General features: G+C 40.7%; 1 protein-coding gene across 1 annotated transcript in view; it reads left to right on the forward strand.

The window, feature by feature from the left end:
- Positions 1-3,521: 3,521 nt before the first annotated feature.
- Positions 3,522-27,657, forward strand: part of LOC109911491 (ATP-dependent Clp protease ATP-binding subunit clpX-like, mitochondrial) — a 56,158-nt gene continuing 32,022 nt past the window's right edge. Inside the window, exons 1-7 of the mRNA XM_048595225.1 lie at positions 3,522-3,552; positions 7,086-7,249; positions 11,822-11,945; positions 19,092-19,243; positions 20,094-20,256; positions 23,095-23,244; positions 25,137-25,301. Of these exons, the coding sequence (XP_048451182.1) occupies positions 3,522-3,552; positions 7,086-7,249; positions 11,822-11,945; positions 19,092-19,243; positions 20,094-20,256; positions 23,095-23,244; positions 25,137-25,301 (949 nt within the window). The remainder of the gene's footprint in view (positions 3,553-7,085; positions 7,250-11,821; positions 11,946-19,091; positions 19,244-20,093; positions 20,257-23,094; positions 23,245-25,136; positions 25,302-27,657) is intronic.

Here is a 27,657-nt window from a genome sequence, read left to right on the forward strand (position 1 = left end):
CGCTTGGGAACCCTGCAGCCCAATGGTATCAATGTGGATTTCACAAGCTTCAAAATCTCCCCTCCCTCTACCGCATCCCAAAACCAGTCCAGCTCGTCCCTACCTCCCTAACCTGTTCTTCCTCCCACCTATCCCCTCCTCCCACCTCAAGCTGCACCCCCATCTCCTACAGACTAACCTCATCCCGTCCCCTTGACCTGTCCGTCCTCCCTGGACTGACCTATCCCCTCCCTAACTCCCCACCTACACTCACCTTTACTGGCTCCATCCCTGCCTCTTCGACCTGTTTGTTTCCTCTCCACTTATCCTCTCCTCTATCCATCTTCTATCCGCCTCCCACTCTCTCCCTATTTATTTCAGAACCCCCTTCCCCTCCCCCTTTTCTGATGAAGGGTCTAGGCCCGAAATGTCAGCCTTTCTGCTCCTATGATGCTGCTTGGCCTGCTGTGTTCATCCAGTTCAGTATCTTCATGTTTTTCACATAATCCATAAATAGGTAATTCACCTATTGTTTTTAATCTACAACTGGCTTAGCTAACTGACCTTTTTCCATTTCAGTATATTATCGCTCCAAAGTTTGTACAACATATTTATCTACTAAACTACCTGAATCTGTTCCATTTTATTTTTACACACCATACATTGAGACCTGCATCTCATGGTCATTTCACAAACTAGCAGTTTTTATTGTTCTAAATTTCTTTGAAGCCACAGAATTTTTCCAGCTGTTTCAACTCTTTTGCCTTTTATTTTCAGATATGAGTCACCTTGGACAGAAAGTTGTGGATTCATGTCTTATGGCATGTTCCAGGCTAATATTTTACCACAGTACTGAAGAGGTGCCTCTTTTGAATGAGATATTAAACTAAGGCCTCGTCTATGCTCTCAGTTGGATATCACAGATTACCTAGTAATACTTCACAACAAGAGTAGGGAGGTTCTACCAAGTGCTGTGGCCAATATCTCAACCAACACCTTAAATAGATGATCTGCACAATTTCACTTCTGTTTGCTAGGTATAAATTGTTCGTTGTATTTGATGCGTTGAAATATGACTGCATTACAATTACCTTATTGACTGTAATGCACTTTAGGACATCCTGACATTGTGAAAGATGCTTTATAAATCCAAGCTTTCTTTCTGCTATATTACTAAATTCACATCCTGGCTATTTAAAAAAAAAACATCCCACTGCCTAGCCCCCATTCCCCTTTCATTTTCTCTTTATTTAATGCCCAATCAATGTTTCAGTATGCTGGCCAAGCATCAAGGACTGACTGTAAACTTGACAATAAAATTTTAGACACTTAACCTGTAACTTTCCTTTAAGATAATTTGAAATGTAATTGAATATTGCTGAAGATAGAAGTATTTATTTAGCTAGGCAAATACTAATTCACACTGGGAAGACGTACTGTGAATGGTGGTGTATATGGTAAAGCTGAAGGATCTATCCTTACTTTGTAAAGCATTGCATGAGAAAAAGATATTGCAGTCATGACCAGGTTTTTTGGAGAAGTTGAGGTCTTCAGTTAAAACCATTAATGATTATATTAAAGAATAATATTCTTCATGCCTAGTTATTAATCATGTGCAGGAATTTCCTCCTATTAAATTGGAAGTCTTATGTCATTGTTTTTGCTCCTACTCTGAACTTTGCTTCCTAACTACTGACTCTGCTCCCTAGTCATTGAGTCTGTTTTTGTGGCAACAGTCTGAGACCTAATAAATCTGTTCACAAACTGGGTGTATTATTTGACCCTGAAATAAGCTTCCAGCCATATATTTATGTCATGACTAAGACCATCTATTGCCATTGTCTGACTTTGACCCTGTCGCAGCTCATGTGCAACTGAAACCCTCACTCATAGCCTTGTTACCTGTACAGTTGACTATTTCACGCATTCTTAGCTGGCCTTCAGATTCTGCCCTCTGAAAGCACGAGGTCATCCAAAATTTTGCTGCTTGTGTCTAAAGACCATTAGATAAAGGAGCAGAATTAGGCCATTCAGCTCATTGAGTCTGCTCCAGCATTCAATTAGATCATGACTGACCTGATAATCCTCGGCTCCAATTTTTTGCCTTTTCCGGATAACCTTTGATTCCCATACATTAGAGATCTGTCTATCTCACTCCTGAATATATTGAACAAACCACCCTCAACATTTGAAAGGCATCTGGATGGGTACATGAATAGGAAGGGTTTAAAGGGATATGTGCCAAATGCTGACAAATGGAGCTAGGTCAGATTGGGATGTTTCGTTGGCAGGGATGAGTTGGACCAAAGTATGACTCTATATAACAGCACTCTGTGGTAAATAATTCCACAGATTCACTAATCTCTGACAGAAGAAATTCCTCATCATTTTTGTCTTAAATGGCCAACCACTTATTCTGGGATTATGCCCACTGGTTCTAGACTCTCCTACAAAGAGAAACAACGTTTCCATTTCTGCCCTTTCAATTCTCCTAAGAATCTTATTTGTTTCAATAAGGATGTCTCTCATTTTTCTAAGTTAATTTAAAACTCAAAACTTGTCAATTGTACATTAATCCCGCAGAGAGCAGAAACGAAGATTAGTTTCTCAGGCCCCATCACTAGGTGATTGTTTTAAAAAAAGATTATTAATGATAAAACGAAGGTGTCACTTTTTGTTAAGTTTGTTACTATGTGATGGCCCAAATGACAACTTGAGTGACACTGACATTGCAAAATCATGACAGCATTGGGGGACAGCCTGACCCCTGAGTCGTCAGACAGTGAATTCCAATAATATTCGTTTTTTTTAACATGTATAACTGAGGACGCAGTTATCAATAATAACTGTGTGCCGCCCCAAACAATTATGTCACATCAACAGAGGCGCATAAAATTTCTACAAATTTCTACTTGCATTTCTGTTCTGAGTAGAATACATAAACCCTCTAAAACGCATGTAGTAATTGCTAACAAATACACAGATTGGTTAATTTGTATTTAAAGCTTTGCGCTTAAATCCAACAGTACTATAGATGTCCTTATTAAACGATTGGGCAGTTTTAAATTTACTGTTAGATTAGTTTGTCCCCAGAATCATTGAAAGCAACAGCCTGCTCGGAAAGGGTTAAATGAAGCTTGGAGAAGTTTCCCAACTCTTATCTGAATCGCTGTATCATCACATTTGAAGGTAAACTGAAGGGAATCAAGCAGAACAGAATCCCATAGGAAGAATGGCCTGTTCGGTCTCAGGACTTAGATGTGTATCCATTTGTTTTTGACAGGGATCTGCGCATTTTTAAAAATGATTTGTGTTTGTGATCATGCACATGGATGTGTGTGTTGCAATGAGCTGACGCAACATGAGCCATAGGATGGGGCATATTCGTTTGTTTACGTTGACACCCACGCCGGTGAAAACGTATTTCAACCCTGTTATGGTGCTGAGTCTTTCTTTTCTTCCCTGCTGTCAATGGCTAAGTCCATGGCTTTGAAAGCTCCGTCACAATATCAAATATAGGGAGATCCCGACAGCAGATGATGATGTTTGGAATCATTGCAGTTGGAGCGAAAGGTAGTTTAGAATTAAGTCCTTTTGTTTTTGTTTGTCAGTTTTAATATCAACGAAATAGCAAGGCCGTATTGTTCATCCGTACTATTTACTATTAAACTTTTTGCAAAACTGACATTCCATGCTTCACAGTTGTTTAAATGTAAACTATCCCTGTGATGTTTGACTTATGAATTATGTATACTTTCTATGACAAGGGTAGAAAGTAAAGGGAGTGTCACGGGAGTGTAAGGTGGGGGACGAAGAGGCCACAACCCTTTATGTGATGAGAAAACATCCTCTGTAACGGGATCATAGAATACTTACAGTACAGAAGGATTGGCCCAACCTCGCTCGTCTTTTGATGGGTAAAATCTCTATGTAACTTCCCCATTCCATAGCTATTTATGTAAAGTCGGTTTTGATCAGCACCAGTTCTAGTCTCCTACATTTACTATAACGAAGATTTTCCTGATATCTATAACGCTGTGAATAGGAGCAAATGCATTATCAGGAAAATTACCCTTTAAATATTTTCATAATTGACGTATGTCTTTTTTTTTCCTTTGGGTATTTGAATAACATGGGTTATCAACACCCATGGCATAATTTTGAAAGACAGCATATGAGTAATCCTGGCCAATATTTATTTCTCATTCAATATCATATAACATATTACCTGGTCATTATCACATTGCTTGTGGGAGTTTTATGATTTTTGATTTGAGTTTATTGAGTTTCCTACAGTGCAACAATAACTACATTTCAGAAATGTTTGTCTAAAAAACACTGTTAGACATCAGGTTGTTATGAAAAGCCTTATATAAATACAAGTGTAAAAATCATTTTTATTTTGCTGTATTTTGATTGTGGACTGAAATGGTGTCCAAAATCTTACCAGACCAAGGTCAGGCTAATCTGCCTGTAATTTCCAGTCTTTTGCCTTACTCCCTTCTTAAACAGAGAGTTATATTAGTGATTTTCCAGTCCTCTGGGACCCTCCCTGACTCCAGTGATTCCTGAAAGATCACCACGAAAGCTGTCATAGTCTCTTCAGCTATCTCCATCTGGTCCAGGTGATTTATCCACCTTCAGACCTTTCAGTTTTATTTACACTTTATCCTTGGTGATGGCCACCATACTCACCTCTTGATTTTTTTATTACTCGTATCTTCCACCGTGAAAACTGACACAAAGTACTTATTCAGTTCCTCAGCCATTTCTTTGTTCCCCATTGCTACTTCTGTGTCACTTTCCAGTGGCCCAATGTCCACTTTTGCCTCTCTTTAGCCCTTTATATATCTGAAGAAACTCTTGCAATCTTCTTTTATATTACTGGCTAACTTACCATCATATTCAATCTTCTCCCTCCTTATTTCTTTATTCATTGTCGTCTGTTGGCCTTTGTAAACTTCCCAATCCTCTGGCTTCCCACTTCCCTTCATCGCATTATATGCTTTCTCTTTTGTTAGAATTCTTTCAGGATGTAACGAACAGATTAGACCAAGGAGAGCCAATGGATGTTAGAAGGCCTTTGACAAGGTGCTGCTGAGTAAGATAAGGGCCCATGGTGTTAGAGGCAAAGTACATGCATGGAAAGAAGATTGGCTGTCTGGCAGAGAGCAGAGAGTGGGGATAAAAGTGTCAGTGTTGGGACCACAACTTTTCACTTATACATTAATGATCTAGATGAAGGAATTGACGGTGTTCTGGCTAAGTTTGCAGATGATACAAAGATGGGTAGAGGGATAGGTAGTATTGAGGTGTGGAGGCTGCTGAAGGATTTGGACAGGTTAGGAGAGTGAGCAAAGAAGTGGCAGATGGAATACAATGTGGAAAAGTGTGAGCTCATGTACTTTGGTAGGAAGAATGGAGGCATAGACTATTTTCTAAATGGGGAGAAAATTCTGAAATCTGATGTGTAAAGGGACGTGGGAGTTGTGGTCCAGAATTCTCTTCAGGTAAACTTGCAGATTGAGTCAGTAGTTAGGAAGGCAAATACAATGTTGGCATTTATTTTGAGAGGGCTAGAATATAAAAGCAGGGATGTACTTCTGAGGCTTTATAAAGCTCTGGTCAGACCACATTGAGAGTACAGTGAGCAATTTTGGACCCCACACCTCAGGAAGGATGTATTGGCCCTGGTGTGGGTCCAGAGGAGGTTCATGAGAATGGTCCCAGGAATGAAAGGCTTAACATATGAGGAACATTTCAGAACTCTAGGTCGATACTCAATAGAGTTTAGAAGGATGAGGGGGGATCTAATTGAAACTTACAGAATACTGAATGGCCTGGACATAGTGGACATTGGAAGGATGTTTCCATTGGTAGTACAGACTAGGACCGGCGGGCACAGCCTTGGAGTAAAGGGAAGACCTTTTAGAACGGCGATAAGGAGAAACTTGTTCAGCCGGAGAGTGGTGAATCTATGGAATTCATTGCTATAGAAGGCTGTGGAAGCCAGGTCATTGAGTATATTTAAGACAGAGAGAGATAGGTTCTTGATTGTCAAGGGGATCAAGGGTTACAGAGAGAAAGCAGGAGAATGGGGTTGAGAAACTTATCAGACATGATTGAATGGCGGAGCAGAACCAATGGGCCGAATGGCCTAATTTCCACTCCTATGTCTTACGGTCTTATGTGAAGCCTTGATTCTTAATTATACCAGTTCAGAGTGCAAGAGCTAGTGACACCAGCTACTAGTGAGAGGCAGCGTGCATAGTGGTGTCACCTTTTTACAAGAAAGTCAGCCACAGACTACACCAAGCAGGTACACTGAACAGGACAGCAGTGCATCTTCCCCACTGGGATCAAGGTCCCTGGGGATATTTGCCCTGCCTGCTGAGAGCTGTTGCCAACTTCTGTGCTCAACAGTGAAGCATTGGCTGGTGCCAGAATTCCACCCAGAGATTTTGACTGAGGAAGGCTCCAGTGGTGGTACAGAATCACAGGGTGGAGGTATTTGGGAGGGGTGGAGGGAGTCAGTAGTAGAAAGATGGCTTTTGGCAACATCCTTCTACCCATCTTTCCTGATGTTTGGCCTCTCAGGCACTGAGTACCACTGAATAAAGAACCATCACTTGGGTGCTCCAGAAGTAATAATGCCAGGCTTTGATTGTCACGCTGGCTGTATGACCAAGCCCCTGCTTGCAGATGGGTGGCAGGATGACGCTCTCAACTGGGCATTAGTTGCAAATGTAAGGGCCTTAATTGTTGCTTTCATGGGAAGTCTGGCCAGGAGCTTTCCATGGATTTAATCGGTGTGAAGGTATGAAGGTAGTGAGGTTCCCAACCATCACAGACCAGCCTAATTAAATGCCTGCTGCCCTGAAACTCTCCACAGGGAAGGGTACAAAGTTACAATCAATGTTTCTAAGTCTGTGGTGGGGCGTCATTTGCCTTCTGCCTCAATACTATCCTTCCAATTCCTGCTTAAGGTTAAAAATCAAGGTTTAAGACATTTTAAGAAAGAATATATAGAACTTAACGTTGGGGCCCCGAGATTCAAAACGAACTGAAGACATGCTCTGAGTGCTTCAATCTTTTGTTGTTCATAGCCTGCCATGTTTTAGTGCCTGCAACCAAACTTCTAGCCATAGCAACAACATCTTGTGAACTGATCCATAAGCCAGCATGTACCCCACTGAGAACATTTTCTGTAAGTCCGACATTTAGCAAAAAGTATGAAGACTGTGATAAAGGTAATCCATGGAACAAAAAGGTAGGGCAGCACTTTTACATTTTACCTTTTGTTAGTACAACCTTGATACATAAAGGTATCTGGTTTTTAATGTTCTTCAATTGTTAGTCTTATTTTACGCTGAAATTTCAAGCAATTCAACTAGAAATATCCCACAAAATAGGACTTTCCTTTTCTTACACTACTAAGCTGTGTTGCTATATAGAACTTATCACATGGTCTGAGTTTGTAGTGAATATCCATGCAGACAGTAATCCTAACTGTTGTGTCCATTCTGTGTCCCTATCATTTTATCTCAATCCCCATTTTCTTCAATTGTCCTATTAACTGTGGTAAGACCAGGCATACACTTTGTAAGCAACATTAGTAGGCTTTATTAAACATAACGTCATACAAGGGCTGGTAATTCCATCTCAGATTCTCTCCCCTCTGAGCTACTTGTCAGGATCACATTCCCTTTGTAACTCTTGTTTAAATCTACCCCAACAGCATGAGCCAATGTCCCCACAAGGATGTTGATCCTATTTCTATTCAGAAATAAAAGTCTAACTTGTACAGGTCCCACCTCTCCCAGAAACGGTGCCAATATTTCATGAATTTAAAGCCCTCCCTCCTGCCCCATCTCTCTGCTATACATTCATCTGCTCTGTCAATCTATTCCTGACCTCACTACTGCATTGCACCAAGAGTAATGTGGAGAATACTATTTTTGACATCTTGATTTCCTTCTTAATTCATTAAAGTTTGCTTTCAGGACCTTATTTCTCTTTCTTCCTGTCAGTGGTCCCACGTGGACCATGACCACTGGCTGTTCACTCTCAAACTACAGATGCCCTGCAGCTGTTCTGTGACATCAGAACACAAGAACATGAGAAATAGAAGCAGGAGTAGGCCATCTGGCCCCTCGAGCCTGCTCTGGTATTCAATAAGATCATGGCTGATCTTTTTGTGAACTCAGCTCCACTTACCTGCCCACTCATAATCTTTAATTCCCTTACTGTTCAAAAATCTATCTGTCTTTGCCTTAAAAACATTAAATGAGGTAGGCTCAACTGCTTCACTGGGCAGGGAATTCCACAGATTCACAACCCTTTGGGTGAAGAAATACCTCTTCAACTCAGTCCTAAATCTGATATTCCTTATTTGAGCAGCTCTGCCCCCTAGTTCTAGTTTCACCCACCAGGGGAAGTAACCACACTGCTTCTATCTTGTCTATTCCCTTCATAATTTTATATGTTTCTATAAGATCCCCTGCTCATTCTTCTAAATTCGAATGAGTATAGTCCCAGTCTACTCAATCTCTCCTCATAAGGCAATTCTTTCAACTCCAGAATCAAACTAGTGAACCTGCTCTGCACCCCCTCCAGTGCTAGTATATCTTTTCTCAAGTAAGGAGACCAAAACTGCACACAGTACTCCAGGTCTGGCTTTGCCAGTACCCTTTACAGCTGCAGCATAACCTCCCTGTTATTAAGCTCCATCCCTCTAGCAATGAAGGACAATATTCCATTTGCCTTCTTAATTACCTACTGTACCTGCAAACCAACTTTTTGTGATTCATGCACAAGGACTCCCAGGTCCCTCTGCACACCAGCATGCTGCAATTTTTCACCATTTAAGTAATAGCCCATTTTGTTGTTATGCCTCCCAAAATGGATGACCTCACATTTACCAGCATTGTACTTCATCTGCCAGACCCGTGCCCACTCAATTAACCCATCTATATCTCTCTGCAGATCTTCAGTGTCCTCTGCTTTGCTCTATCACTCATCTTAGTGTCATCTGTGAACTTTGATACACTGCATGAGGTCCCCAACTCCAAATCATCAATGTAAATTGGAAGCAATTGCAGTCCCAACTCTGATCTCTGAGGCACACCACTAGCCACTGATCGCCAACCAGAAAACACCGATTTATCCCCACTCTTTGCTTTCTGTTAGTTAACTGATCTTCTATCCATGCTAATAGATTACCCATAATGCTGTGCACCTTTATTTTAACTTATGCCACACCTTTAGTGCAGCACCTTGGCGCATGCCTTCTGTACATCCTTGACCTTGGCACTCGGGAGGCAACATACCATCATGGAGTCACACCTATGACCACTAAAGCGCCTGTCTACATTTTTTTTATTCACTAACAGGATGAGGGTGTTGCTGGCTAGGCAGCATTTATTGCCCATCCCTAATTGCCCAGAGGGCAGTTCAGAGTCAACCACATTGCTGTGGGTCTGGAGTCACATGTAGGCCAGACCAGGCAAGGATGGTAATTTCCTTCCCTAAAGGACATTAGTACCAGATGGGTTTTTCTGACAATTGACAATGGATTCATGGTCATCTTTAGATTCTTAATTCCAGATATGTTATTGAATTCAAATTCCATCATCTGCCATGGCAGAATTCGAACCCAGGTCCCTAGAACATTATCTGGATTAATACTCCAGTGATAATACCACCAGGCTATCACTTCTATCATTAACAAATCCCCCGCCTCTTGTCATTATCAAATCCCCTGCCTCTTTTGTCATTCCATACTTTTTTTTTACATTCACCAGATGCGGGTCTGGAGTCATTTTTAGGCCACACCAGGTAAGAATGGCAGTTTCCTTCCATCTTCTCCCTTTCTCAACTCTCCCCTCGTGAGCAGCTGGACCACCCATTGTTCCGTGCCCTTTGCTGGCTCCAGACAGAAACCATCAGTTCTACTGGTTTTGAAGGTTGAAAAATGGTTTGCGACAAAGAAGCGCTCAGGGGATTCTCTCACTACCTTCGTGGTCTCCTTCTTGTGGTCACCCATTCCCCCTTTGCATGCACTTCCTTAAGCTACATTGTGAAATGTGACATCCATAAACCTGTCAGCCTCATGAATACACCATAGTGTCACGAGCTGCAAAGCCTGGAGATTGAGGTGTTCCAGCCAGACACATAGTCATCCAGACTGCCAGGAGTGTCCAATATTTTCCACATGAGCAGGATGTTAAATCACAGGCCTGACCTCCCCGGATGTATTGTAGTTAAATAGACTTGGACCCTTGGTTTAATATACCCTACACTCTACTTAACTATTAACATGAACAGTATTACTTGTGTTTATATCAGACAAACAAGCAGAATCCTTTACTTTATCAAATGAAGAAACTTAATTTTGAAGTTCTAAGATATTCAGTGTCTACTTAAAGTTTTCAAGCTGTACTTACAGCCCCAGCACAAGAAGCAAGAAAGAAATGCCCACAAATAGCTACCTGCACTCTTATAACATCACATTTCAATTCTGTTAAAACAGTTTTACCATTGGTCTGTCTGCTCTAAGATCCTTCCCTCTCGCTGCTCCTTTAAACTTTACCACCACTGATCCCATGTCCCACACAGCTCTGCCCCTGGTCGGTCTGTTTTGGAAGCTTTCCATTTTTGATGTCATTGCTCCCAAGTCCGAGCTCAGGCACTTGTCTTCTCCTGGGATCCCTCTACTGTTGCTGCTCCTTTGAACCTAGCTACCACCACTCCTAAGTCACGCATAGCTCTGCCAGTGGTTTACCTGTTTCTGGTACCTTTCTCTTCTTGCTGCTTCATTTAACATTGCTGGGACCACATTCGAATCGCACACAAGTCTGTTGCCAGTTTGTCTCCAGGATATTTCTGCTCTTGCTGCCACTCCTGAGTCCCACAGAGATCTGCTTCCGAACTGTCTGCTTTTTCGGCCTACCACACTATTGCTGCTCCTTTTAACCCTGTTGCCTCTGCTCCCGAGCCCCACATAGGTCCACCACTGGTCTGTCTGCTTCTGGGACCTTTTTGTTCCCACTGCTCCTATTACCTCACTGCTGCCACTTCAGAGTCCCACATGAATCTGCCACAGCTCTGATTCTGAGTCCTCACCTTACCAGCTCCTCTTGGTGATGCAGACTGCATGTCTTACAATTCTCCTCACCTTGCTCACTCCTCTGTACAAAACGATAGGTGAAATTACTGAATCAATTGAGAAGAAAAGCAGAGAGATTAGGGGCTTCTGTATATTGTGAATGTGTGGAATAAACATAACTGAATGAAAGTGAGCAGGCAATGAATATAAAGGGAAGTCCTGACTGTGTTTGAAATTATATGATGATGGGGAAAGAAATGTTCAAACTGGTACTGAGAAGAGACAGAAAGGAGTGTTATCCTGTGTTGCTGGGACAGCTGGTGATACAAAGAACTATACCCTCATCCTGCCTTGCAGCTCTGACAAAGCTGTTGAACTGTGTTGGACATGAAACTCAGGTCCTGCAACAATGTTGTCGGCAATGACCCTGTCGGTTGACTTTCACCATGCCCTTCTGCTTATCTGTTCTGACATTAGGAAGCATTCTTCCAGTACAAAGTGGAAGCGGGGTAGCAGCCACCGTTTATGAGGTAAATTCCGTCTCTAAATTGTCCTTTGATATAAAATGGGAGGATCACTTCCAACGTCAACATGACGGCAGATCATTAATCAAAGAGAAATGAGACCCTGGATGTTAAAATTACTAGTGCCACCCAGCTGCCTTACCCTGTGCTCAACCGATTCATATTCTGAGTTAAAATTGGAGTTACTTTGTGTTTTAATTTATTTTAACAGGATACTCATAAAAATGGAATGAATGTAACATATCAACAGATAAAAAAGTCTTTTGGGAAGAGAAACGAGACATTATGCTGTCCAAAGTGTGGAAGTCAAAGTACGTTCATGGAGGCCATCACCTGTAAGTCCAGGATAAGTAGTTTATATTGTTAGGCCTACAATGCTATCACTGTTGGAGCTAGGAGTCTTCAGCGCAGCTAACTGCAAACACTGTGTAGGATCTTGTAAAAGCAAGTGTAATTTTTACAGATGCGAATCTAATGGTTCTATATAGTGTTCATTGCATGTTGGATGTGCACCACACACCATATTATTATTCCTAATGCATATGATCTTGTAAAAATACTAATAATGCCATGGATAAAATATCCATGAATAAAATAACTTTTAAGAAAAAAAAATAATACTTTTATTGTCTTTGTCAATATTTATCCCTTAATCAGTGTCTTAAAAAAAACATGATATCATTTATTTCATTGCTATTTGTACAAGCTTACCATGAGCAAATTGGCTGGGACATTCTGTCCACGCCAAGACTTTTCATCTCTGGCCCTTCTGCAAGTCGGTCTTCTCAGTCCCTCTGCTTCTTTCACCTAGCCCTAGCCAATCCTTTCCTAGCCCTATGACATATTATGACCAATCATAACTGCAGTTATCTAGCTGTATGTCCTCACCCTTTTTAAAGAAAGGTGCAAAACATTAATGGAGCTGGTACAAGGGACATGTAGCAGAGAGTTAAGGCATAAGAGAGATCTTCAGAAAGAGGGAGAGAAAAATAGAGGGAGAAGGAGGAAGGGAGAGATATAAAAATTTAGAAACAAAATGGAGAGAAGCATTTGGCAACAATGGAACATGTGAGGGTTGTGCTGAGAGAAAAAGTGGAAGACTGTTGGAAAGACACATTTCAATATTTTCTGATTCAACTTTTTAGTTTTGTTGAAGAGTCAGTGGACTCGAAGCATTAGCTTTGTTTTTCTCTCTGTGGCTCAGTGGTTAGCCTAGCTGCCTCACAGCACCAAGGCCCCAGGTTCGATTCCACCCTTGGGTGACAGTGTGTGTGGAGTTTGCACATTCTCCTTGTGTCTGCTTGGGTTTCATCTGGGTGCTCCGTTTTCCTCCCACAGTTCAAAGATGTTTAGGTTAGGTGGATCGGCCAAGCTAAATTGTCCAGAGTGTCCAGGGATGTGCAGGCTAGGTGGATTAGCCATGGTAAACACAGGGTTACAGGGATAGGGTAATGAGCTGGGTCTGATTGGGATGCTCTTCAGAGGATCAGTGTGGACTCAATGGGCCAAATGGCCTGCTTCCATACTGTAGGGATTCTGTGAGTCTAAAAAAAGATGCTGCCAGACCTGCTGAGTTTCTCCAGCATTCTCAGTTTTGGCTTCAAATTTCCAACATCCACAGATCTTTATGTTCATTTCAATATTTTCTTCTGTGTATTAGTTTTAATTCATTTCTAAAGAAATTAGAAACAATCAGTCTGCAGATTAATTAAAATGAATAGACAAAAGAAAATACTGGTGATAAACAGTAAATAAACAGCGAGAGAATAGGAGAAAAATGAAGCAAAAGAGATACAAGTTTTCTTTTTATGACAAAGTTAGAAAAAAAACAATAAGTGAAAATCTGAAATAAAAGAAAATGCTCAATACCTTTTCAAAATTAAAGTTTTATTTAACTTAGGCAAAGCTTATTAGACACATGAAAGACATCATAATGTTTCACATTATGTTATGTGACCTGGTAGGAAAGTAGGTACAATCATGTTGCTAAAGGTTTTAGGCTTGCACTCATCAAGCCAAATGCAAGAATCAGAAATTTCAAATAATCACGATATATAACACAGGGAAAAGTATGTCAATTGGATGGCTAATTGATTGATTGGCTACGGTATTGTCATGGAGAAAGCAAAGGAGACCTATTGTTTATTCAAACTCCTCAGTAATTTAGAAAAGGTATGAGGCTTGAAAATATTCTTTTTGATTGCAGAGAATAGTTCCCTATGTGAGAATGTATCTCACTTCTAGCAAGCAAAATTAAGCCACATTATGAGCTTCATTGATTGTCATAACCATCAGGATTATTCAGCAAACACTGCCCAAGTGCAGAAGCACATCTAACAGTGAATATTTTGTTTTGGGTTATGCAAGCATGGCCTGGTTGAACATGTTGTGTACCTTCCCTTTGAATTTTCACAATAGGCATATGTTATTAGATTTGAACAAGCCTACATACATACCTAGCAGTTTCCTAATGGAATTTCTCCAGCACTTTTATGCATCTCACCTACACAATTCCATACAGGAGTGTGGAAATGACAACTGTTATCTACTCAAGGACTTATATTAACTTATGGAAGTCTTTTTTATCATACACTCACAGTTGTAGCTTGCTCACATGTTGAGTCTTCCTGATGATGGTGGCCTTTTGAGAGATGTGGTTAACAAGGTACAGGAAGTAGGTATATATGTTAAACATGAAAGGGTTCAGAAAAAAAATTTACAAGGGTGTTGCTGGAGGGTGGAGGGTTTGAGGTATAGGGAGAGGCTGAACAGGCTGGGACAATTTTCTCTAGAGTATCAGAGGCTGAGGGGTGACCTTACTGAGGTTTATAAAATCATGAGGGGAATGGATAGGGTGAATAGTCAAAGTCTTTTCCCCAGGGTATGGGAGTCCAAAACTAGAGGGCATAGGTTTAAGGTGAGAAGATATAGATTTAAAAGGGACCTAAGGGACAACATTTCCACGCAAAGGGTGGTGCGTGTATGGAATGAGCTGCCAGAGGAAGTGGTGGAGACTGTTACCATTACAACATTTAAAAGTCGTCTGAGTGGGTACGTGAATCGGAAGAGTGTAGAGGGATATGGGTCAAATGCTGGCAAATGGGAATAGATTAGTTTAGGATATCAGGTCGGCATGGACGAGTTGGACCATAGTGTCTTGTGCCATGCTGTACAACTCTATGACTCTACGACTCTAAGTGCGCAACTTATTCGAGAGATTCTCCTTATATATATGTGGGAGGTGGAATACCTAGCTGATCAGGAGTGGGTAGCTATGAATTTTGTTTTGCAATGTTGAAGAACGGGCGTAGTTTCTTGAATGCAGAAATGAAGACATCAGGAGTGGCTAGTAAATCTGGAAGTCAGTGGGGCAAAGATACTGCAGTTATCTGTGCATTGTAGATCATGTATGTCTGTGATGGTCAGTTTATTTTGGCATGAAGGTAACCAAAGTTAAATCTAGGAGGTAGTTAATGCTCACACCAGAGGTCAGTTAATCTTTGATGAGGTAAAAAGCCACTGTCATGTACATTGTAAATATTTTGGGGGCTAACATGCAGTCTTGTTTGTCGCAAGTCTGGATTTTGAAGGTGTTTCTTTCAGACTTTCCGTGTAAGAGGTGCCATCAGAAAACAGTTATAGGATTATGAAGAAGTTTCTTGGTCATTCAAATCTTTGGAGCACAATCCACAGAACCTCACATTACAGAGTGAGATGCTTTGATCAGGTTGACGAATGCAATGTAAAATTTCTGGTGTTGTTCTTGACGTAGTCTTAGATTTTCTTCTGGCAACAAAGGTTCCTCTGGAGGGTCTGAAGCTGTAATGTCTCTGGGAGGATTTCCTCAGCCACAGAGAGCAAGTGATTTAGAATTATTTATGCCAGGCTTTTCTCTGCTACCCAGGGATGGACAAGAGGGAAAATAGTTTCCAAAGCAAGATTAATTTCCCTTCTTTTAGATTGTTACATTTGTCTCACTTTTAAAGTTGGAAAGGTTGGTGGAGTGTTGTGATGTCAGTGGGAGTTTTGTTTTTCCTCTCAAATGTGTATATGAGTGCATGGAATCTTCCTGTGAACAGAAATCCAGCACCTTTGAAGACAGTTACTGGAATATGACCAGGAGCTTTGAAAGCTGAAGCAATATCTGCCTTGAGAGTATCAGCTGTGGATTTATGGTTGAGAAGTTATCAAAAACATTGTTTCTGTTGATGTAGGGAGTGAAATATTAAATGAGCTGCACACATAATTTGTTACATCTGGTTATGACCGCTGCTCCAACAGAGTTATAATTTTAACAAGGTGAAGAGAGTGGATTCTTAGTGGCCTCCCTTGAGTTGTAATAATTCTGTGATTAATATTCCTGAATACCAAGTACACAGGAATGATGTAGAAGTAGAAAAGGGTGGAGGCTTTGCAGTATTGATTAAGGATAATGTTACTGTTTTAAATGGGAGTTGTATTCTCTTTGGTTCCACGACTGACACAATTTTCTTGAGTTAAGGAACAAAATCAAACCTGTTACATTATTGTGGGAGTTTTTAAAGGGCCTCAAGCAATGAGGAGATAGATGACTAATTTTGTTTTTCTAAATTTCAATGGCATGAAATAAAATTAGAGGAAAAAAGGTTATCCTTGTACAGGTTATACGTAAAGAAAAATAAACAATGCAAAAGGTAAGTAGGAGAGGACAATATGATATATGTTCAGGAAAAATTCATCAGTCAATAGGTTGCATTTAATAAGCTCATTGGGGTGAAAAACACAGACACCTGTCCCAGTTAATTGTGAGAGAGCCCTGGATCCATTTCACAATGGTAGTGAAACCTCACTCAATGAAGTGGGAGAGCAGAAGAGGCTTGCCAGGAATTCCTGGCTGCCTGGGGAGCCTACTGCAATTCATTGATGACTCAGGGCTTAAGTGAGGCCACAGGGCTCTTCCACATCTTCAGACAGCTGCAGAGTAAAAGCATTCAAAGGAAGGTTCTCTCAAAATTAGGCCCTCTGTGACTGATCAAGGGACCTGACATTGGGTTGTTGGGTATGGAGGGAGCAGGAGGGTGCTGCTGGTGCTGGTAGATTGCTGCTGAAGGCCATGCTTTGGCCTTGCCTCTGATCCTTCTCAACCCCCTTCCTTCTGCAATTTCCATCTCATGATCTCCACTCTTCCCTCACCCACTATTGACCTGAGATTCCATCATAATATTGGACCCCTGGAAGATACACAACTGCCAGAAGCCAGCACCCCCACTGGAAGCATGAAGAACTGCTGGCCTCTGCTCAACCAATAGCTGTTGACAGGCTGGATTTCTGTTATTGCAGATCTCTACTGCTGGGGAAGTCTAATGTCGGCCACATAAACGCCTTAAGGGCAGTTGGTTCTCCAACTAATGTACAAGATCTTCATTAGCCTGAATAGCCCTAGTTATGTCTCCAGCACAGCAGAGAAACAGTTTTAGATCTGTTCCTGGCAACTGATGCAGATCAAGTGGAGTGTACTGCAAAAGAAGAATATAATGAAATTCAAAGAAATTATGAAATGAGTCCAGAAAATGATTAAGTTAAAAATGCACAGTTGGAGAGTAGCTACTTTCCTTAAAGAAGGAACCCAGGTTAGTCTGCATTGCAAACCAGCCATCCAGACAGCTGAGATAAATAGCACAGTGTGGATGAAGAGAGTCAGAAAGGTAGGTACATTAAAGTGGAAGATTGATTGAAATTAGATTTGAACTTGAGTGAAAGCAGAGCATTTGTGGATAATCATCTCTGAACAATATAACAATAAGCTGTGAACCTGGTACTTCACAGATGACCATGTATAGTTGTATATAGTGTTAGCATTTCAGTAAATAGAGTTTTACAGAAGCCTAAATTTGAAGACAGTTCTTGACTTTGTCATCTGCTGAACCAACGAGTCTTGAGTTCAAACTCTCAGATGTAAATTCAAACTACAAAAGGTTTTTAAAATATATATACAGACTGTTAATGCCTGTTTTTATATTTCTAGCTAGCTTTGGCTCCGACTCTAATTTTCCCCAACTCTTTTGTCATTCTTTACTGCTTTTTACATTCCAAACAGTCTTCTGACCTGCTACTAATATTTGTGAAATTGTCCATTTTTAATTTTGTACAGTAATGCAAATTGTTGGATTGGTATGTATAATTTTTTCATCTTATTTGTTATTTGTGAGTTTGGGCTCCTGGGTTTTGAGTTTGTAACCAGTGGATCTTCTTTGTGTATGAAGGTGGTAAATAACCAGTAAATATTTCTGTAGCCATGATGATTTATTTAAAAATAAAGTTTTTGAAGTCTGGCTTTAGTGTGAATGGGTTTGTGTACTTCTAAAGAATTTTTATGTCTTTTGACTGTTATTGACCAAGGACGGTGAATTAGGGTGCCTCGAAGTTTGTTAGAGAGTTCTGGAACTTGGTTTGTTTAAGCTTAAGGAAATGCTCAGTTGGCTGAATCGTTGTTTTATGATGCATAGTGACACCAACAGCGTAGGTTCAATTCCTGAACTGGCTGATGATACCATGAAAATCTTTCCTTCTCAACCCCTCCCTTGGTTAAACATGCATCAGTTGTCTTTCTCTAATGAGAGCAGCTCTATGGTCTGGTAAGATATGGCAACTTTACTTTTATATTTATAAAAGCTCTCACAATCTACTTGTATGTTCCTGGCGAATTTACTCTTTTGTGGTGGCCCTTTGATCGTTTCTAATAGGTTCCCAATCCTCAGACTTACTACCATTCTTTGCATAAGCATAATGTTTTGCATAATGCAGTGACCTAAATCTTGGAATGATAATGTCAGTGAAACTGTCTTCAGTGTCATTTCCTGTCTGAAACTGCAGCAACAATGGAATCCATGCTAGCATGGATCAATGCAGAAATCCGGAAATCTTTGGTGGTTATTCTACATTTCCCTATAGTGTGCACTGTTAAAGGTTGTCCAGTAAGCAATCAAGTGGAAATCATTGAACTGACAAGAACTTCTACATGTACACCAGTACTCACACTATAAAAAATTTTTGACTAAGTCATATTCTACTGAGCTATACTGCCACACTAAAGTCATAATTACTTTTGAATGATCTCAATGGCCCTTTAAAAATCTAATTTTATATTTGTGAAATGTCTAATTTCTCTATTATGTAAGCAAGATTCACATTTTTATTTTTGAAAAGTTCCCATGCATAACTGTAAGTATAAAAATGTGTGCTTCACTTCCTGATATTCCACCTGTGGGAATGCTTCACTATGATTAGTTGCTTGATCCAGCTAATAAGATCACTGTTACTCAATGCCGGGAGATGTCCTTGACTTGGCCCCAGATTAAATCTGATATTGGAAAAGTGGAATTCCATGCCACATGGATTGCTAGATCCTTGTTAGCATCTTCCTTCAAGGGACAGCGGTGAATACCACAAACTGAAATCCAGGCCATGCCATCCTATATTGAAGTGTATTTATCTTTTTCTAGATTCCGTACCATTTGTAAAATGCAAAAAATGTCAACAATTTTTTTTGATGGTGGGATCAAAGAAATCTCCTGAAAACAGCTACAAAGATGTAGAATTGTTGTATACAACTGATAAAAGTGAATGTCAAGTGAATCTACCAACACCGAAAGAAGTAAGCAGCATAGGTATATTTCATGTGTTGTTTCATTTGAACTTCAGTTCATTGACATATGCCTCTTAGTTCCTGGGATTTATGCTATTCCAGAGTGAGAAACCAGCTGGTGATGATTGAAAGAGACAATATGACAGTTTTATCCACTTTTGTCCCACCTATGTTATGTAGAGGTTAATTATGGTGAAAAAAAGACATTCTCTTCACTAATCCCAATGCTTTTCAATAGCAGGGATGGTCCCCAGTGGTTCTGCCTATAGCGCTATCACAAGCTTCTCCATCTAGCAAATAGCCTGTTAATTTGACTGGCTGATCTGGGTGTGAAATGATCGCACAGAGGCCGGTATCCCATCACCAAGCCACCCTTTATTTAGATGTGCACAGTATACTAGCTGTGGCCAACCAGCTCAGAGAAGTCAAGAGACTCTCTAAAACCTTTGTTTATAGCTGTCAGCCAGGGCTCCCTGATGGACCCAGTTTAACAGCCCCAAACGAGGATCTCATAATCAGTAAGATCCACCTGGTTCCAATCACTACAATGTGAAATGGAGTAAATGCATTATTTATCATCCATTTGTTAAATTCTGACTGATCTCTATGTTCCTGATATTTCCAGTTTTGTTCAGAGGGGTTTCTGAGGAAGGGTTATGCCTGACTTGAAATGTTAACTCTGTTTCTGGATGCACACCTCTGGCCAGACCTCCTGAGTTTTTCTAGCATTCTTGGTGCTTGCATCAGATTTCCAGCATCCACAGAATTTTACTTTCATAGCAGCATTTGCTTCCAGTTTCCAATTTAATGAGCTAGTATTTGACAGTTGTGGGAATTTGTTAAATATCTTTGGTTTCAGATCCATCGATTTTTGAATCAGTATGTTGTTGGTCAACATGAAACAAAGAAAGTTCTCTCAGTGGCTGTCTACAATCATTACAAACGACTCAACAACAACATTCCATCTGAAGTTGCACAGCACTCTGAGGTTTATGGTAATAGTTACCCCAATTCTTCTAAAGGTAAGTTTCATTTGATGTTTTTGATCTTTACTATTTTAAAGTGTTTCTGGTTAAACTTAATAATAATTGGCCCTAGCAAAATCATCAACTTTCAATCAATTTTGTATGAGACATTTAAATTATAAAGCTTTGCAGTTACATCAGAAAAGAATAACTTAGGTTTGATTTCTAGATTGTATTAACTAATTTAATCCAGAGTGGCAGTAAAGGTTACATGAAAGGAAAGGGAAGAAAATGAATTATGGCTATTGTTCCTGATCACTGTAAAAGTGGATGCTGCTGCTACTGCTGATGTGTTTGAAGTTAAATTGGGACCCATCTTTTTTACACACTATGCAGCCATCTGAGCTCTCAAAATAGTATTGTACGACATCCCATCTTTATAAAGTGGTTTGCATGCAAGAAAACGTCAAATCACTGCTTGCAGGACACAACCTGACAGATCATAACACATATTATGGGAAGCTGTTGCTTTCGCTTTGGAATTTCCTACACCTACCAGTGCCTTGCAAGATAAAGTATACTGTGGAATCTTACAGGGAAAAAAGTCCCCGTCTATTCACCCTCTCCCTATAACTCAATCCCTCCAGTACCAGTAACATCCTTGTAAATGGATGTTTTCTGCTCCCTCTCAAGTTTAACAACATCCTTCCTATAGAAGGGCCACAAGAATTGTACATAGTATTCTAAAAGTGTCCTCATCAATGTCCTATTCAACTGCAATATGACAACCCAACTCCTATACTCAGTGTTCTGACTGATGAGGGCAAGTGTGTCAAATGTCTTCTTCACCACCCTGTCGACCTGCGACTCCGCTTTCAAGGAACTGTGCACCTGAACCCCTAGGTCTCTTTGTTCAACAACACTCCACAGGGCACTACCATTGACTGTGTAAATCCTGCCCTCATTTGCCTTGCCAAAATGCAACACATCACATTTGTCTAAATGAAACTGATAGTTTTCTGCAGGCTTCAGTCAAGTCAAGGGTATAGCCTTCACTAGGGGCTCTGGAACAGTAAGTCAAGGGCAGTTTTCAATACTAGTCCAGGCCCAGCTCAGAATGGTCATGAACCTCTGTAGTTAAGGGGTGAGGAGCCAAAGGACAGGCAATGCAGAATCTGTCTTTACACTTTCTGGCCAATGGTGGACTGAAAGAAAGGAAATTATTACGGAAGATGAAAGTGGGTGGCGCAGCTATTACTGTATGTGCAGGAGGAGAGAAGTGAGTGATTAAGCAGTGCAGAGGGCTTGCAGGATTAGTGGTGTTGGGGATTAGAATTGGTGAGGGTGAATGGGGAAGATGTTGCAGGCAATAGTGAGAGTGGTAGAATATAGACCTTGGTGGGAGATGGCTACAGTAACAAATGTAGAGTGAGTGTGTGGTATTGGACAAAAGGAAGCACTTCTGTTGGCAGCATGGAGAAGGTCATTAAATACTTGCTAAATTGCTGGGGTTTCTTTCGGATGGTTTAGACTGCTTTACTCAGGTGGCACCTTGGACTGGGCTGGCATGGCCTGGTGTCATAAACCCCACTGTTGGTTCTGGGGGAAGAGGAAGTCCCGCCAGTGCGCTTCCCCATCCAGCAGGAGATCCAGGTCCCTGGTCACAAAGTTGGGTGCCAATTTCCCCATGTTTGACGGCTTTTCCAAGTGCACAACAGGCTTTTAAAGGTGACGCCTATGCCAGGCTTGCCATTCAATTCCAGGTCCAGTGTATGGTGTGTTGTTCTGGAAACAGCACGTAAGATGGTGTGAAAATCAGACATGACACTCACCATGCGGTTGGGAACAGCAAATTAACGGGGTGAGTTTTGTAAGATTCAGCAGGAAAACTCACTCAGTCTCAAAGAAAGAGTCACTCCACTAAACACCACACAACTTGAACCTATCTGAAAAACCTGAAATTTCAACCCATGGTGTGGCAGTGAGTGTCCTGCAATATGTTTAGGTGATATGATCGAACAGCTATCAGCCTGTGTGAGCAGTAAATCAGGAGTATGAGGATTGCTGAGTGAATGACTGGTGCATCAGAACGTATAAATGTCAGGAATGAATCTTTATTGATAGGGATTATTGTTGGGTGAATGATGGAGTTAAGTGACTTGAATAGATGATGAGGTTGGTGGTGCAGCTGGTAGGATATCCCATTAGAATTTTGAACTCACTTTTGCAACAGATACCAGGTAATTAAATTTTGTCCACGTTGTTATTCTAAGAGCTATACTGCTGGCATTGAGCTCTGGTACTTCTTCCCACTGCCACCTAAGCATATGCCTCCAGTGCCTCCTTCCCACCTGCAAATGCAGAATGCCTCTCGTTATCACTATGACCTGTAGCAAAGTCTCCAGTGCAGCATAAGAAAATCCTTGTGCCTGTCCTGTTGCATGTTGTGCCATTCTTCAGAGCATTGGTCCACAGAATCAGGTCACAAAGGAGTCATCACCACTTATTTCAACTATGACATGCTTCCTGTTTATACCCTTGTGTATCACAAGTCACTTATGATATTAAGTGCCATGCAGATCTGCAGCTCCAATTTGCAGTACACGTAGCAGCGAATACATGCTGTAATCTCTGGGACCAAGAAATGAAATCAGTTTAATGCCTACAATGCAATGAATGTGCATGTGTTAATACTACATTCTCAGTGCCTCTTTCTATGGATTATGCAACTGAGCATCCCATCATACCCAACAGCAACTCAATTTATACCTCCATGCTATATTTCCTTGTAGATTTATTGCTGGATTGAGGATTTTTTGCCAGAATATACAACATGAAAAGCACCGCTACAAAATAAAGATTTTTATAAAGTGCTCATCTGTATCTTTCCAACAGAACTGCTACAATTAACAGGATTGATTCCACCTTCACCTTATTTATCACAACAGTCATTACCAAGACGTTTCCGCAAGAATTTTGAATCTGATCATGACACTGTTCATCTAGACAAAAGTAACATCATACTGCTTGGACCCACTGGCTCAGGTATGATGAAGTTTCAGTAGTTTGAGAAATGCATTTCTAATTATTCTAACAATTTCATGTTATCTTTTTGTTTCAGTGGTTCAACATAGAATAAAGAAATTTACCTCTAAATGTAGGTTTATATCAAGTTTGAATAAAAATCAATCTGGCATGTACCTTGAAAACATTGCATTTATATGGGGGTGTCATCCCACTCATAACAATGGAAAAGCTTCAAATCTAGTTATTTACTTTGGAGTGTGAGGAAAGCAATCACTTTGAACATGGATACATCCCAGATTAGAACTGAGAAGAATGATTCATTAATCTGCTTTTGATGGTTTGGTTGAGGGAAGTATGTTCTTTAGGGGTCTGGAAGAACTTCCTGTTGTATTTTGAATGGTATTGTGAGGATTTTGCATAAAAACCCAAATCATTGGAATTTATGGACAGACCCCCTTTTAACATTTCATCTGAAACATAATGCAGCTTTCCTGGAAATGTCAGATTATCTACATGCTCAAAGAATGGTATCTGAATTTGCAACTTACAGTTTCAGAAGTAAATATCAGAAAGTATAATCCATGGCAAAATGTCATTTCTGGTTTCATTTCGGGATTGAAATTAAATCTTACTACATTCATTTCTTTGCAGTGTCATGATGGGTCAACATTTACTGACAGTATTAGTCACAAGTATATTATCATGCTCCTATGAAATGCCTTTGTCTTCTATTTTACCTGTCAGTAACCTAATTAAAATAAATCATTTAGTACCTTTATTAAAATGGTATATAGAGACATTTAATTTACACAGTGCTGCTATCAGGTGAGCATGGGCCTTGGCATCGGAATCAGCAACTGCTACATCAGGGAAGGCAACGTTGGCAAGGTAGGCCCAGTGGTGAAAGATGGTATCTGAGGATTGGCGACTTCGATGTTTGTTGGGTCTGGTGCTGGCAGTGGTGGAAGGGCATCACAGTGACATTGATGAGATGGGCCCAGCAGCAAGAAATGCGACTATGATGTTGGGCTGGGAGCAGGGGCCGGCAAGGCAGTGGCAGAGGAGAATCCACCCAGCAGTGAAGGATGGCACCAGAAGATTGGCGACTTCAATGTTGTTGGGTCTGGTGTCAATGGCGGTGAGGCAGTGGAGGGGGGATAATGGTGCAGGTGTCGTTGATGATGAGGTAGCTCAGGATTGATGGACTCTGTTAAAGCTATCTGTTTTTTTCTTATTCTTTTCTTATTCTTAAAACTGTTCAAAATGGCGCTGGATCATGGCGACAGTGGAAAAGCTTTTCTCTGTATTTTACTGTTTTGCTAACTATAAAGTACACATGACAATAAAATCATTTATTCAATCAAATCAAGGCCCTTATCACAAACCAGCTAGTCTCCCATCCACGTCCTAACCAGGCCTGAGATAGCTTGCTTCCAAAATCAGGTATTTTCAAACTATGTCCAGAGACTCCAGCAAAATTTAATGATTGCTTTATGTAACGAGCATTATGGCTGCCAGTTTGCTGTACATATCGGGGGAAGCCTGATATAGGGAATGGATTGAAGTAATTAAAGAAAGATGAAACTTATTAAATATGGATGGTGGGGTGCAAGGTACGGGGCGCATTGTATTTCAAATGGAGCTTAAGGTATAAATCATGATGGAAAGTTGGAACATTGGCAGAAGGTGACCACAAGCATGTGCCAAGCTTGCATAATGTTGCACTGGAGGTCTTGGTCCAAGAAGTGGAGAGGAAGAGGGAATTCCACACTTATTATCAGCAAGTTGCGGGAAGAGGTCATGGCACAATCTAACCAGCTGCAGCTCCTTGGAGATATTTATATTCGTGAAATGTTCTTACTTATTGACAGTTTTATTTCACAGTCAAATCTTTTATTTTATTTTCGTAGGGAAAACATTGTTGGCCCAAACACTAGCCAAGTGCTTGGATGTACCATTTGCTATCTGTGATTGTACTTGTCTAACACAAGCTGGATATGTCGGTGAAGATATTGAATCGGTTATTGCTAAGCTACTGCAGAATGCAAACTTCAGTGTCGCAAGAGCTCAACAAGGTATAATCATTTTTATTTTTGCCAAAAAGTACATCATACTCTTCTTACAGAACCTCTCCAAACAACATAAAGCTTATAATACTGTAATTGATTTAAACATGACCAGTTATGCACATTAAGCATCACAAGTAAGATGCGATTCTTTTATCTTTCCTGAAAACACTTCTGCTCATTTTTTAAAAAAATGATAATAATTATATTGCTACTAATCTGTCAATGTGATACAAACTTCAAAGTGAGATTATTGCATGTGTTACACTGTTTACAAATCTATTTAAATGTATAAATATTTAAAGCCATTAAACTTTTAAGATTGGTATTTATCAATACAGGACCAATAAGTCATAATCAGTAACATGACAGAACCTGAACGTCCTTCATATCTAAATTATGCTGATGAACCTTTTTACATTGTTATGTATAATTGTTCTGTATGTTGGGGCAGTATCCTTTTAAGAGGTGAACCACTTTGGCACTTGTAACCTCCCAACAAAATGGCCCAGATATGCTGATGGCCAGGCAGCTGATGGAGCAGCATAAACTGAAGTTGTGCAGACAAATGTGTGGAATCCCTAATACAGCTGACTCCACAGGAATTGGCCAGGAAACTGAATTTATTTTTTTGATGAAGGGTCTAGGCCCGAAACGTCAGCTTTCCTTCTCCTATGATGCTGCTTGGCCTGCTGTGTTCATCCAGCTCTACACCTTGTTATCTTAAACTGAACTTATGGACGGGCCTGGAGCTCCGTCCACCCAGAACTCTCTGAAAGAGTCTATTAAGTCAGAAAATTCAAAGGGTGCTGACTCACTTGAACTTCATAGATAACCAGCAAAGGTTTGAGGATTTAAAATCTACTCTGATTCCTGGGGAGCTATTAAACTGAACCCCTCAACTCACCCAATTATACCTGCCCCAACACCTTACACCCTTGTACCCCCAACAAACACTCGCCAGTCAGAACCCCATTTCTAAACCCAACCCTGCCAGATCTGAAACAAAAACAAAATCACTGGGAAAGCTCAGCAGGTCTGGCAGCATCTGTCAAGTAAAAAACAGAGCTAATGTTTCAGGTCCAGTGACCCTTCCTCAGAACCGACCTCCCAGATCTGACAGGCTTACTCATTACCCTGAATGGAGTCACATTACCCTCATCTTCCACTGGGCCCACAAACCTTCCCTCCATGGAATTGGGGGGAGTCATGGTGGCAGGTGTCAGGTGTTGTGTCTGGGCCATTTTGTTGGGAGGTTACACAAGCTTGTATTCTGTTGCTAGGAATTTTGAAGGAGAAGTGATGTTTGACCAAAGTTTTTATGATATTTAGAGGAACAATGGGGTGTATTAGAGAGAAACTATTTCTACTGAACAGTCCGGCCAGATCTGTGGAGAAAAGCAGAGTTAATGGTTTGGATTTTCACTGAGCCAGCAACATTTTAAAAATGGCGTTTGGATCCCAATTTTGGGTTCCCAACTCCACGTATCCCTATGATCCTTCATTCCCCACTCCAAGTTACACTGACTTTCCCAGGTTCCATGACCTTGCCATTTAGGTCCCTCTACCCATCCTCTCAATGACCCATATGCCCCATGCCAGGCTATGCCCATCTACCCACTCCTCCAATAGCTGACATGCCCCCATGCCAGACTATGTCCTCTACTCACTTGTCTAATGGCTCTTCATGCCCCTGATGCCAAGTTATGCACCAAAAATACATAATCAGTCTTGACTGAGAACCCAGATATCTATTTGAGTGCTGAAATTGCTGAACACCAGGAGTAACTGCTGAGAAGATGTTTCCCCTCATAGGTGAGTCTTGGACCAAAGAGCATAGTATCAGAATTAAGGGGCGCCAATTTAAGACTGAGATGAGGAGAAATTTCTTCTCTCAGAGGGATGTGAATCTTTGAAACTATTTGCCACAGAGAGTTTAGGAGCAGAGTCCTTGTCTACATTTAAGGGTGGATAGATTGATTCTTGCTCAGTAGGTAATCAAAGGTGATGGGGCAAGGGCGGGACATTGGACTGAATTTGGAACACGCTCGAAGGGCTGAGTTGCCTTCTCCTAATCCTCTTTCTTATGGTCATATTATGGAAAACGTTGCTTCATTGACAACCCTGGCTCTGATCTCTTCCATCGACTGCACAACGTTTATTTCCAGAAGTTAACAGAGATTTCAAGTGTCTGAAACTTTAAAGAGTCTGGATGATAAGTGCTTTCATTTCCCAGTGCTGAAAGGACTTTTTAACATTGTGGAAAGTTATGAATGAATGGCTTTTTAAAAAGCTTCTTGCTTACATATCTTATTGTCATGATAGGATTCACTGTTTCAATACAGTACATCAATGGGTATGGAAG

The sequence above is a fragment of the Rhincodon typus genome, chromosome 3, assembly GCF_021869965.1.
Source record: "Rhincodon typus isolate 14 chromosome 3, sRhiTyp1.1, whole genome shotgun sequence".
Classification (NCBI taxonomy): domain Eukaryota; kingdom Metazoa; phylum Chordata; class Chondrichthyes; order Orectolobiformes; family Rhincodontidae; genus Rhincodon; species Rhincodon typus.